The sequence below is a fragment of the Lynx canadensis genome, chromosome A1 (genome assembly GCF_007474595.2).
Source record: "Lynx canadensis isolate LIC74 chromosome A1, mLynCan4.pri.v2, whole genome shotgun sequence".
Classification (NCBI taxonomy): Eukaryota; Metazoa; Chordata; class Mammalia; order Carnivora; family Felidae; genus Lynx; species Lynx canadensis.
The window spans coordinates 210210129-210223558 of NC_044303.2; the positions used below are offsets into that span (position 1 = coordinate 210210129).

General features: G+C 36.0%; 1 protein-coding gene across 4 annotated transcripts in view; it reads right to left on the minus strand.

Moving 5' to 3' along the window:
- Positions 1 to 3949: 3949 nt before the first annotated feature.
- NIPBL (NIPBL cohesin loading factor) overlaps positions 3950 to 13430 on the minus strand; it is a 202867-nt gene continuing 193386 nt past the window's right edge. For 3 of the 4 annotated variants that reach the window (XM_030331112.2, XM_030331102.2, XM_030331128.2), the window contains 5 exons: positions 11876 to 12022; positions 9823 to 10097; positions 7759 to 7933; positions 5506 to 5694; positions 3950 to 4948 (listed from right to left, as the gene is read on the minus strand). In XM_030331112.2, the coding sequence (XP_030186972.1) occupies positions 4583 to 4948; positions 5506 to 5694; positions 7759 to 7933; positions 9823 to 10097; positions 11876 to 12022 (1152 nt within the window). In that variant the 3' untranslated portion in view covers positions 3950 to 4582. Of the gene's footprint in view, positions 4949 to 5464; positions 5695 to 7758; positions 7934 to 9822; positions 10098 to 11875; positions 12023 to 13430 lie in introns of all 4 variants that reach the window. The other variant, XM_030331119.2, reaches the window with a different exon arrangement.

Below are 13430 nucleotides of genomic sequence, written 5' to 3' on the forward strand. Positions count from 1 at the left end.
TGATCATGGCAAACTTAACACTGCCATTTCTTGTGGGGAAAAAAGGGTGCAGACAGTACAACTATATGACAAAGTAACACAAGATAACTTTTCATTTCTAAGGTTCTAATGACTGAAAAAAAAAGTCACAAATAGAAGCAAAATTACATTCAACAAAACTGCAATGCCTACAAACTATATAATAAAAAATAACCACGACCGATTGTCCACTTATTTCAAACAGTAGGTAACAAAATTCTGACTAACGGAGGAACTTTAATCACAGGGCAACTTCTGTTATCTGTTTAAACTTGTGTTTCCTTACTTTAGTTCTTCATCTCTAATTGCCTGTTTGGCATTTGCCAACTAAAATTCAAAGGATTAAACAAACGTTTATCACCATCTTTCTGAAAACTGACCTACCTCCTTACTTCATTATCTCTGTAATGGCACCATTATTCTGGTTACGCAGGCTTAAGAATCAATACACAGGAGTTTGGGAGAGAGACAATGTCTCTCAAACCCAAAATAAATTCAGTTACGAAAGAGGATTACAAAGCGGAAAATAACTGTTCTTCCTCTATTTAGAACCAACTATTTCTTAAGAACCCAAGGACAAGATTCAGTTTCTTCATTAAAAAATTTGTAAAGAATAAAAGATGAAGACATCTATAGATTAAGACCTAAAACTAAAAAAGACATTTTGAGGACATTGAAAATTTGAAGTTACTGGATATTTGATGTCAAGGAGTATTAATATTTAAAGATGATGTGTTTATAGGCGAAATAATGTATCTGGGGTTTCAGAAAAATATAGAGGAGGATATAGAGGGTGTAGCTGAAATAAGCTTGGTCAGAAATTCAGAATGATTGAAACTGAGTGATGGGTCTGTGGTGATTCTCTAACAAAAAGTTAAAGTCATTAAAAAAAAAAAATCCTGATGAGAATAAAAGAATGTGTGCATTCTGCAACAGTGTGGGCAATGAAGCCATATACAAGTGGTGTCTCACAAAGAGGGGTGGGTCGGTGGTATTCACTGGATTATCACACAAAACACACAGGGATTTTATGACCACTTGGTCAATAAACTATGCAAATGGGAACTTGTTTGGTCAGTGACCTATTACACCAAATTTACATTAAACTGTTAGGACCAACAGAACATTGAGTGGTTAGGAAAATTTTCAAATAAAAGTATTACACCAAGTTGTGTAATGAATAATATGCTTCCTATGACAAAAATTAGCTAAGGGGTTAAACCAACTTCAGTTTTAAAATGAGCAAGGCAAAACAGCAAAAGGTTCAAACAAGGATTTCTGTAGAGCAAAATTTACTGTCAAGTGTCTCAAATTACATGATCATTTCAAGTGAATGATCTGATGGATTTTATATTAGCAAAAGTACCCTTATTCCAGTTTAGTATCAATAGCTTTGGAGATGCAGACCAACTGGGTGCTGCACTAGTGACCACACTGAGTTCTTTGTGCAACCAAAAGCGGAGTACGGGTGAAGAAAACCACATACCTTCCTGGGTAAGTTCACTTTCTACATGAACATATGATAACTTTGCTCATTGCTCATGAAATCCACATTGGACAGAAAAGCTGGACTTACCTGTCTTCATGGATAGACTACAGTCGTCAATAACTGTGTGCTTCAGTTACCTGCTAATGGTTCAAATATTCAACATATCAACAAAGTAAGCTACGTACTACTTTTCTTTAAAAGTTTAGAATTTCTCACTAGAGATTACTAAATTGTTTTCTGCTTTCTGCCTTTGTATTTTGATACAAATTTTTTAAACTACCCATTCGCTGTCAAAATAGTAAACAACTTAAGAAAATACAAAAATTTCGTAATATATTAAAGTGAAGAGGTATTTGGCGCTTTTTATATCAAATAGAACACACCTTCTTTTCAATACAAATCAATAAAACATGATTTGGCATATTACAGTATCAACAAACTACAGATTAAGATTGAACTTTGTAAACCCTTAATATACACGGAAAGTTTGATTTTGTAGATTTGACCGTCAAGGCCTTAACCTATTTTACTGTTAAGACCTAAAAAATTCACATTTGAGAAATCTACTTTTTGAAAACTTTGGTTAGTATATTTTAAGGGTTAAGGCTTAGGAATTGTATCAACATTTGGCTTATATTAATAGCTAAAATACCGGAACTCAGAATGTATGGAAAATTCCTGAACACAGAAATTCACCTGGCAAGAGAAGCCTTATCTACTGTGTGCCTACCCCCTAAAGCTCACTCTGAAGAGGGTCTCGAAGTATAAACACACTAAGTATCCTTTAGGAACTGGTTTACTTTCAATAAGGATCATCTCCTTTAATTGTTTAATTAGCTTAGAATAGTGAGACACAATTATTCCAACTCCAAATTTAAATCCCTACAACATTTATAAACTAATTACTGAATCTGAGACTCAGTTTTCCTCATCTACAAAATGGGGATAAAACATTTAACTAGCAGAGTTTTTTTAAGAATCAAATAACAGGGGCGCCTGGGTGGCGCAGTCGGTTGGGCGTCCGACATCAGCCAGGTCACGATCTCGCGGTCCGTGAGTTCGAGCCCCGCGTCGGGCTCTGGGCTGATGGCTCGGAGCCTGGAGCCTGTTTCCGATTCTGTGTCTCCCTCTCTCTCTGCCCCTCCCCCGTTCATGCTCTGTCTCTCTCTGTCCCAAAAATAAATAAAAAAAAAAAAACGTTGAAAAAAAAAAATTTTAAGAATCAAATAACAGCATGCACGATTGTCAAGCTTCATAGCATTCAAGATCAGTTTTACTACATCTTCTTTAGAACTCTACAGGCTTGACTTTATTTTCTTATATTTTTTCTACATTAGTATTTTACTCTTATTGATGAATTTCTATTGTTTTCATTAGCTACCTCAAGTCCTTTCTGATTAAACATACTACTCCATGGGGGAAAAAAGCCAATCTAGTTTTATTCTACAGAGTTCACAGTAAAAAGGAAGAGGAAACATACAATTAAGTGGAAGAAGAGTGGGAAAACATTTCCTTCAAGAAAATGTTCGGAAAGAATTCCACATCGGAAATAGATCCTGAAAAGTTATTTTCATTGTGGTTTAATAAGTGTTCACAAAAAGGTATTTTGTGGCAATGTCACTTTTCCTCACAAATTGAGAATCTTCATTTATTGGCCAATTTCATAAAACTTAACATTCTAGAGGTCAACTTTTAAAAATGAACTTAAAAGTAAGTACACATTGTTTTTAAAAGACTTAAATTTGAAACACACCTTCTCCCCTGCGATTTTAGCCATTACTATTTCTGAGCATCAACTATGCAGATCAACTGATTAAATACCCACTCTCCCCATTTGTAATAACAACCGCTCTCCAAAGAGGTATAAAATGTTTAGAATAGAAAATGAATAAACATCTCAACTAGTAAAATTACTCCTTTTTCAGCATTAAAAAATAACTTGTGAAAAATGTAATGTAAATACGAAATGTCATACTCCACTCTATTTCTAAAATAACACACAGCATAATTTTAACTAAGAGAAATGCTAGTTTCCCAAAATAGCATGACCGTTACCTTTTCCCCAGGTTTAAAAAATAAATATTACCATCATGACATCACTAGAAAGAAATTGAAGCATACAAGGAATAAACTATAGTTTCTTTTTATATCAAAATGTACTCTTGAAAATGTGTTTGGCACAGTGCTAAATCATATATAGTTAATACTAAATATTGCAGGATACAATAAAACCCTGGAGTTAACTGTTTACACCCTCTTATGGGAATGAAAATAATAGATACCAATTATTCAGAAGTCAGCCTATACAAACTGTATAAACAATATTTTATGTTTTGCTTTGAAAACCAGTGATATAATAAATTTTACATAAAAGACTGCAAAATAATATAAATGGATTTAAACAGATCTTTACAATAAGAAATTCAAATGGAAACAGACAAGTAACAAAGAGAAGTAAAAAAATTTATTGCAGTATTCGCTCCACCAGATTGCCTGGGGATCCCTTTTCTTGTATTGTTTTCAGGGTGACCTAATACATCAAAATCTACATTTACAAAAACTCCTTCTGCAGATAGGTCATAGATACTGCATGCTTTTTTTTTTTTTTTTTTTTTTTTTTTTTTTTCAACAGAATAAATTATATATCCAGGAGAGTCTGCCATTTTACAGCCTGGAAAAAACAATGCTTCCCTGGAAACTGGGCTAAGCTAAAGAAAGCCATCCGCTGCTAGGTTAAACTCCAAGAACACTTTATTAAGAACATTAACAGACTAATTTCCAACATTCACTTGTTTATTTTTTAAACAGAAAGTTTTTTTCCAAGATATAAACAATTTTTGTTAAACTATAATACAGTGGGAGTAAAAATGAACTGAGAATCTGTTTCTGCTGCACAACAGCGAAGGGAGCTCCCACAAAAATGTTTGCCCAACATTTCCTTCTTTTGTTCCTGCATCCCAGGTTCCATTCTTACTCTTCATAAAACTGATTTTTTTTTTTGCCAGAATGTTGATATTTCAAGTTTTTCTGCCTTTTAAAAAAATTCCTGTAAATTTGGCTGCATGTACAAATTCATTAGCTGGAAGTCCCATCCTTGGCGGCATACAGGGATCGTAAAGTCTGAACAACTTTATTAGTCAGCTTATTAGCACTCGTTAGAGCAATTTTTTTGTAAATAATGTCTGACTCTTTAATAGTGTCTACCCAAGGCACCAGTTTGCGGCCGTCACGGCGCTTAGCCTCAGTCCAGGAGCCACTGTAGGAGCCTGCCATCCACTGAACACTGAAGCCATTGCTGGTTTTCTGTACTACTCTTGCAATTTGTGGTCGATCTTTGTACTTTGGACAGCAAATAGCGATGACATCCATGACGTCAACACTTTCATTCATCTGTGCTGCCAACTCCGTAGAGTCTGAATTTCGTTTTGACCTTCTCAATGACTAAAACATTGGGGGGGGGGAAAAAAGACGAAGTGTTACACAAAAGAATTTTAGTGAAATTTTTGTTTTTATTGCTTTTAATCCCTTGACGCCGGGAGTTTGGGATTTCCCAGCACACTTCCATTGCCGGCAATGAGACGCACCGTGACCGCCAGCGCCAAGGGGTTAACATATACTTGTAAAACCATATAACTCTTAATTTGTACCCGTGTCTTTACTCTTATTGATATATAAAATTATATATACATATGAACCATAAAGCTACATAAAACTTAGCAACAATAAAAAAGGATAACACACATTAATACAATCCAAAAAAAATTAATAACCCTTTATGCTGGGTCTCATTTCTGTTTTTTCTTTTTTATTGTCTTTTATGTTAAACTTTCTACAAAAGGATGTATAAATGGTTAAGTAGAGAATCTCTATCTACAAAATGTTTTCTCTCATAAGTATTACATTACTTGGTGTACATTTAATAGACTGACATATATAAGCACATAAAAATCATTTTACGTAATACGCTGCGAAATACGTTGACTCCTCCTCCGCCTCACCCCTGAAGTGCCTCCTCCTCTATCCTCCCCATCACTTTCATCATCTTCTGTCTCTGCTGCTGCATTATTTTTAGGGCTGCCTCCTCCAAGCAGCGAGGTAATTGCTTTGTTCCGAGCATTTGTACTAGCTGACACCTCCCCTTCTTCCTCCTCTTCATCAGGGTCCAGATGTTCCATGAGAAGTTTGAACTACAAAAATTAGATACGAATTTAGAATTTTATGTACATAATTTCAAGCAAGATTGTTAAATCCTTAAATGTTTCCTTTAAAATTTTTTTCCCTAAATGTTTTCTACAGCAGTAATTGGGTGTGGGTGCTAGTTTAATTGCTAAATAGACTTTAGCTATTGTCTGCATCAGGGCCTGGTAAATATTTTCTATAAAGAGCCAGACAGTAAATATTTTTGGCTTGTGTACACCATGCGGTCTCTGTCATAACTAATACAACTCTTGTCATTGTAGTGTGAAAGCATCTAGCGACAACATAAATGAGTGGGCATGGCTGTTTTAAGAGAAGTTTATTTAAACAGGCAGTAGGGGAAAAAAAAAAAAAAAACCAGGCAGTGGGGGCCAGATCTGGCCCATAAGTTGGAGTCTGCTGACCCTGGTCCAAGTCATCAAGCAACCAAGTGATTAATAATTGAATACTGATAGACATTTTCCCCATTTTCTGTCCCCCTTTGCCTTCTCCAAAAGTAAGAAGATAAAAGAGGATAAAAAGAATGTTAAAGAATTTTAAATGAGAATTAAAATAATTTTCAGTTTTAGAGTATAAGGTTTACAGTCTATGAATAATATGAAAACTACCGTGTAGGTTTCATTCTTGGTCAAAAATATCATTATTAGTTATGTTTAGCTACTTGCTTGAAGTAGATTAAAACAAAAAACTATTTTTATTTTTGAGGGACAATCCTCCCCCCAAATATTTCTTTAAACATAAAACTTTACTGGGGTAAAATATACCTTAAAACTTATCATTCTAGATTTTAGTGTTCAATTCATTGCCATTAAGTATATTCACCATGTTGTATAATCATCACCACCATCATTTCCAAAACTTTTTTATCATCCCAAACAGAAATTCATTCTGTTCCTATTAAAACAATAGCTCCTCGGGGTGCCTGGGTGGCTCAGTCGGTTAAGCGTCTGACTTCAGCTCAGGTCACGATCTCGCGGCCCGTGAGTTCGAGCCCCGCGTCGGGCTCTGGGCTGATGGCTCAGAGCCTGGAGCCTGCTTCCGATTCTGTGTCTCCCTCTCTCTCTGCCCCTCCCCCGTTCATGCTCTGTCTCTCTCTGTCTCAAAAATAAATAAACGTTAAAAAAAAAAAAATTAAAACAATAGCTCCTCATTCCTTCTGGTAACAACCTCTATTCTATTTTCTGTCTCTATGAATTTGCCTAGTCTTAAAGACATTTTAAGTGTTTTTTTAAGCTTATTTGAGGGAAATAGAGGGAGAGAGGGAGAGGGAGAGGGAGAGGGAGAGGGAGAGGGAGGGAGGGAGGGAGGGAGGGAGGGAGGGAGAGACAGAGAGACAGAGAGGAGAGAGACAGAGTATGAGCAGAGGCGGGGCAGAGAGAGAGGGAGAGAGAGAATCCCAAGCAGGCTCCACACTATCAGCACAGAGACTGATGTGGGGCTTGATTTCACCAACAGTGAGATCATGACCTGAGGTAAAATCAAGAGTCCGACGATGCTTAACTGACTGAGCCATCCAGCCACTCCAAGACATTTTAAAAGCACTTTTTGTACATATACATATTCTTACATACTTGTTAACAGAGTACATATGTAAGAGACATACAAATATATAAGCCTGTATTACACTTCTGTAAGAATACGTAAAAAAGTACTAATACTGGTTGCCAGGAAGGAGAGCAACAGGATGGCTGGAGGGCAGGAGGATGACTTTTTCATGATTTTCTCCTTATATGAACCATAAACTATGTAATCTACTGAATTAAGAAAAATACACATATGGGCATGGCTTTTTTCCTAAAACCTGCCTAAAAGCTTTCATTCTTACTGAAATAAAATGAGCAGGGGGCTGGCCTTTCCTAAGAAAAAATAATTATGATGCAATGGGTGAAATGAGAAAGGCAAGCTTCAAGGAACTCATTAAAACCACATACAGAAAAATCATCCTGGTGGTTTATGAAGCTTCAATGTAAGGGGGACTGCTTTCTCCCAGGAAATAATTTACTTTTCAAGAAAGTCACTATTAAAAAGAAACAGATTTTGGTTTTACTACTCACATCTAGATACTGTTTTACTATACTCCTCTTCACATCTTCAGTGATTTTGGAATTAGCCATATCACTCCGCAGGAAGTCCAGTGTTTGTTTGGGATGAAAATGAACTCCTGTTTTCCGGTTTATCGCTTTATCATATACTTTTGCAGATTCAGAGGGAGAGTATTTCTGAATTTTACTGTTTTGGGAAAACAAAGTCATTAACTTTAAAATTTTTTCAGGCATTTATATTTAAAGTGATTGCAGTTAAATTTAATTTACTAATAATTAAACTTTTTATCATACAGATTTCAGCCAGTGAACTTGTACACAAAAATAAACATAATTTCAAAAGGGAAATAAAGACATAAAGACAAAGATTCACAAGAATAATATTCTCTTGTTTCCATCAGCATTTGTCTGAAATAGAGGCATCATTTAAATGAAAGTATTTCTCACGTCTGTTTTTGAGTGATATGATCATGATTGTAGAACAGTTTCAATATAATACTGGTTTATGTAACTAGTTTACCTCCTACTTTCCTGCCCTCCCAATTATTCATCCTCTACACAGCAGCCAAAACCTGTTTCATATTATTAACAACTCTGGCTTAAAAATTCTCCCGACTTAGGGTGCCTGGGTGGCTCAGTTGGTTAAGCATCCTGGGTTTTGGCTCGGGTCTTGATCTCCTGGCTTTGTGGGTTTGAGCCCTGCATCTGGCTCTGTGCTGGCAGCTCTGAGCCTGCTCGGGATTCTCTGCCTCCCTCACGCTCTGCCCCTTCCCCACGAGACGTGTGCTGTCTCCCTCTCAAAATAAATAAAAGTTAAAAAAAAAAAACATCTCCCCAACTCCTTAGCATCGCCTCAAGGCCTTACAAGGTTTTACGTTAAATTAGTTGCCAACATTTAACATCAAGATATGTCCATTAAAACCTGGATTGTCTAGCTTCTCTTGCAAAAGTAGAAGCTCTTGGCTACATTATGCCTACCCTCTTCTATGGCAAAACATTGATGGACATCTGAGTAATACCTGAGTCCTTTAAATAAAACATGTTTTTTCCAGTTTGCCAGTGACCTTCTCCTGAATCCCCTTTGTTCCGTTTCACGATCTATCTCCTATGAACATTTGGCTCTGTGATTCCTTTTTTCTTTTTTTAAATGTTTTTTCATTTTTGAGAGAGAGGGACAGAGCATGAGTGGGGTAGGGGCAGAGAGAAAGGGAGACAGAATCTGAAGCAGGCTCTAGGCTCTGAGCTGTCAGCACAGAGCCTGACGTGGGGCTCGAACTCACCAATCATGAGATCATGACCTGAGCTGTAGTAGGATGCTTAACTGAGTGAGCCACACAGGTGCCCCAGCTTTGTGATTCCTAATGTAAGGTTTTAATGAAATGAAAAATGACAAGGGGTGCCTGAATGGCTCAGTCAGTTAAGTGTCCGACTCTTGGTTTCTGCTCAGGTCATGATCTCACGGTTCATGAATTCAAGCCCTGCATCAGGCTCTGTGCTGACAGCACGGAGCCTGCTTGGGATTCTTTCCCTCTTTCTCTGTCCCTCCCATGCTCTCTCTCAAAATGAATTAAACTTAAAAAAAAAAAAAAATGATCAAAGTTTCATGGGTACAGGCAGAAAAAAGATACCTACAGTGACTAATTGTGGGTAAAATTATAGGGCATTCACAAATAATTAGTACTTTACTATTTCTTACATTAGAGATATTTGGGTTCTATGAGAGCTCAGTCTAGTTGGTCTACATCTATTCTTTATTCACAGCTCTTTGAACACTTAAATTTGCAATCTAAATGAAGATCAGCCTAATTCTCTAATAAGGTCTTTTTAAGGAAATCAACAAAGTTAAGTCCTTTGATTTATAATGCATTATGACTATGAAATGTTTGTCTTCTCTTCAAGAACAAAGTGAACAAACTGTGATATATTACACAACAAAATATATAGCAACACTATGTTCCTTCTTTAAAAAGGAACATTTTTAATATGAAAATAAGCATGCAATCAAAACTGAGTTTCATATTTCTTTATAATTTGAACCAGGTAAATTTTTTTCTCTCACTGCTTACGTAACCTTACCTATCAGAAAATCCACAGAGATTCTTCAAATGTTGTTTTAGCATCAGAAGCAATAAAATACCCTGGGAGACATTTGCAAATTCAATTAAAGGAGCTGAATTTTCTGGCAAGCATTTCATCACTGAATTTATGTCATCTTCCGAATCTGAATCTGAATCTGAATCTACACGTTTCCGTGACTTCCGAGGCCTGGAAACTTCTTCTTCACTCTCACTTGACTCATTTTCTTTACTAGGTGATGATTTTCTCTCTTTCCTTTTGTCTTTTACCATTGACTGGGGGGGTGAAAAAAAAGGAAAAATAGTAACAAAATACCCCTAATAAATACATATGCTCCATTCAACAACTTCAAAAAAGCATCTTTAAATTAATATTTTATATATTAAAACCCTCTGACTTTCCATAAACAGGTTCCAAGACTTAATAAAATCGTATATAATCCACTGCCCTGATCTCTCCCTCCCCAAAAGCCCTTCTGAAATATCAAAGGGAAACAATTTTGTTATAGGATAGAAATGAAAATAAGTTAGTTATAAAAGTATAAATTTGGTACATAGGTAAGCCATTACACAGGAAAAGTAGTAAATATAGTTTAACCGAGGAGAGGGGTGCCTGGCTGGCTCAGTCAGCAGAACATATGACTCGTGATCTCAGGTTCATGAGTTCAAGCCCCACACTGGGCATAGAGACTACTTAAAAGAAAAAAAAGTGCTAAATATAACTTAACTGAGGAACATTTAATAGGTTTGAACATCCCAGCATCTATCAAATTCTCCCTTTTAAGAGCTTTTCAACAAGATAATATGGAACTTTTCTTAAACAGTTATTTTTTTCTGTATTTCATGAAACAGTTGACTCTTAAAAAGAAGTAAAGTCAGCTAGATTTAAGAGAGGAGAAAAGACTAAATTACAAAGCAATTATTCAAATGTAATTGTTGAAGAAATAAAATGGGAGAAACATTTACAAGTATATCCACAACAGTGAGAGAAAATAAGGTAACATTATGGCTTAAGTTTCTGGGGGAATTATTTAACTTCTCAAACTTTAAGGTGCACCTAGGGATTCTGTTAAAAACAGACTGTTTCAGTAGGTCGAGGGTGGGGCCCGAGGGTCTGCAGTTCTCACAAATTCTCAAGTGAGGCCACTGCGGCTGGGTCTTGGTGCAAACTTCAAGCAGGAAGGGTTTAGATCCCTCGGTAATTCCAACCCTTGGGTATTATAATAATCTCCCTGATTTACTAGTTTGATCATATTGAGTTCTGAGTGCAACAATTTTGTAAAATGAGATCTACTGTGTCATCAGGCACATGAAAATATTCCAATTAATTTTTAAATAATTTACTGAGGGCCTACTATGTTTCCAAGTGCTATACTAGGTGCCATTACAATGAAACCAATTACATTTTCTCCTAAAAAAACCACAAAAGAGAAGACATAAGGTTTATAATAAGAAACTCAGTAAAGATTTTGGGCATACAATATGCCAACCCCATTATGATGCTGGTGTTCAGAGATAAGGAAATCAACATTATACATTTTCTGTGTTTCCTTGTAAGTAAGCTCTCTATCTCCATCTCTAGTTATATCTCTTCAAGTATACTATTGTGATCTACAGCATTACCAGATTTATAGAATCGCAAGATGCTTTAAAATGGGGTTTAAATGGATATATGAATGGACACCAAACACTTAAGGTCAGTGCTTAAGGTAAGAGGAAAAAAAGAAGTGGGATGGCTTATCAAAAGAACAATACATACATCCATATACACACACACACACACACACACACACACACACACACACACACATATATATGGATGTATGTATTCCACTTAAATGATCTGAAATGGAATGGTTTTAGGTCTTTCTTAATAGAAATGAAACAGCAACCCACTTCTTCTCCCCAATTCAAGCACTGCCCAGATTTTAAATTATTTAGAAAGGTTTTATATACCTGTGAAAAGAAAAAAAAGAACAATGGAAACAAAACAGTGAAAATAGCATGCCTGCACTTTGACAGATGCATTAAGAATAGTAATGTGTGTAACTTACCTCCTTGAATGACTGCAGTAGGTTACTACCAGAAACTGAGAGTGTAATGTCTATATGATGCATTATAAACAACGGCTCTTCCTGTGTCTGGTATGGAAAACAGGCTAGATTGTCTGCTATATACAAGAGCATATTCACTTCTGTTTTCTGTAAATTTTAAAAAAAGGTACACATGTTTAGTGGATAATCTAGAAATCCATCCAAAAATCCTTTTTAGAAAAAATATTAGAGGGCACTTTCACCTCAGTTAATGCTTCTGAAAGAGAAGGGTGGAGGAGGGAGGGAAGGAGAGAGCAGGGAAAGGAGGTAAGAAAAACGGATGAGGGGTAACAGAAATGGATTTTATAAAGTAATCTTATACCCATCTTAAGAGATTTCATAATGAAGTATACCATGGACCTCAAGAAGGGAAGAGGTGAAATTTTTCAGTGCACCCAAGTGGAATTCCCTCAAGTTTTCTTATAGAGTATATGGGATCTTTATGATAAATCCATACCGCATCAGAAAGTATACATATGAATCATAATGATTTGTCATTGTGCTTCTAAGAGTTTAACCCATATGGAGATCAGTTACACACAGTTACTATTCTGCCCTCAACAATAAGCAGTAATAATAGTACTAACATGTGGGTTAAAAAAAAAAATCAAAGCTCACGTATTCAAAAAACATTTGTCAGTTTCCTACATATACATAATTTAGAATATCAGTCGTTCTGACAGTGCTACCATAGTCCCACATTATAAAAACTGAGGTAAGCAAAAATTAGGGTTACTACTGGTTGTTTGCTTTAAAAAGAAGTAACAGAGATTTTCAGCATTTCATAATCATACAGAATATAAACAGAAAGGCACATTAATATTTAAATTCCTTTAAAACATTTACAGTTTAGGAAAAAAAGTGAAAAATATATAGCAATCAAAACATACTCCCTTCTACCATCTCACCTATCCTGCCATGCAAGCAACATAAAACCCAACAGCGGCAACAGCAACAACAAAATCCAGTAGGACAGATGGAATAAACTTGCTTTCACTCTATTTTTTTATTTTTAAATATGTGTCAACATCTACATGTTACAGTTGGGGAAACGCAAACACAGAACTCTACCTCATCTATTAACATTAATTTATATATACCGTTTCCTCCTAAGCTGCAAATGTTCAGGACTACTCTCAATAAACCTTTTAAAAACTGAAATTCTTCAACTCTGGTCATAAAAAAAGTCCTGTATTGCTCTTCCCTTTCGAAAATCAAATTTCTTAAAAGAATACTCTAGAGCTGCTCCCCCATTGTCTTCCCCACCACTCTTCAATCACAATCAGACCTGTGTCCCTCACTGCTTGACTGCTTCCCATTTTTAAAAAATCTCTTCTCCTTGACTTGTGAGTAGCACTGGACACTACCCTCTACCCTTTCCTTCCTGAAAATTTCTTCTTCCTTAGTTCTCTCTTTGACTATTCCTCTTTTTATGTCCTTCTCAAGCCAACTCCTTTTCAGCAATCCTATTATTATTCTCAGGTGCTCAGGACGAGAATATTCCAGTTATCCTTCG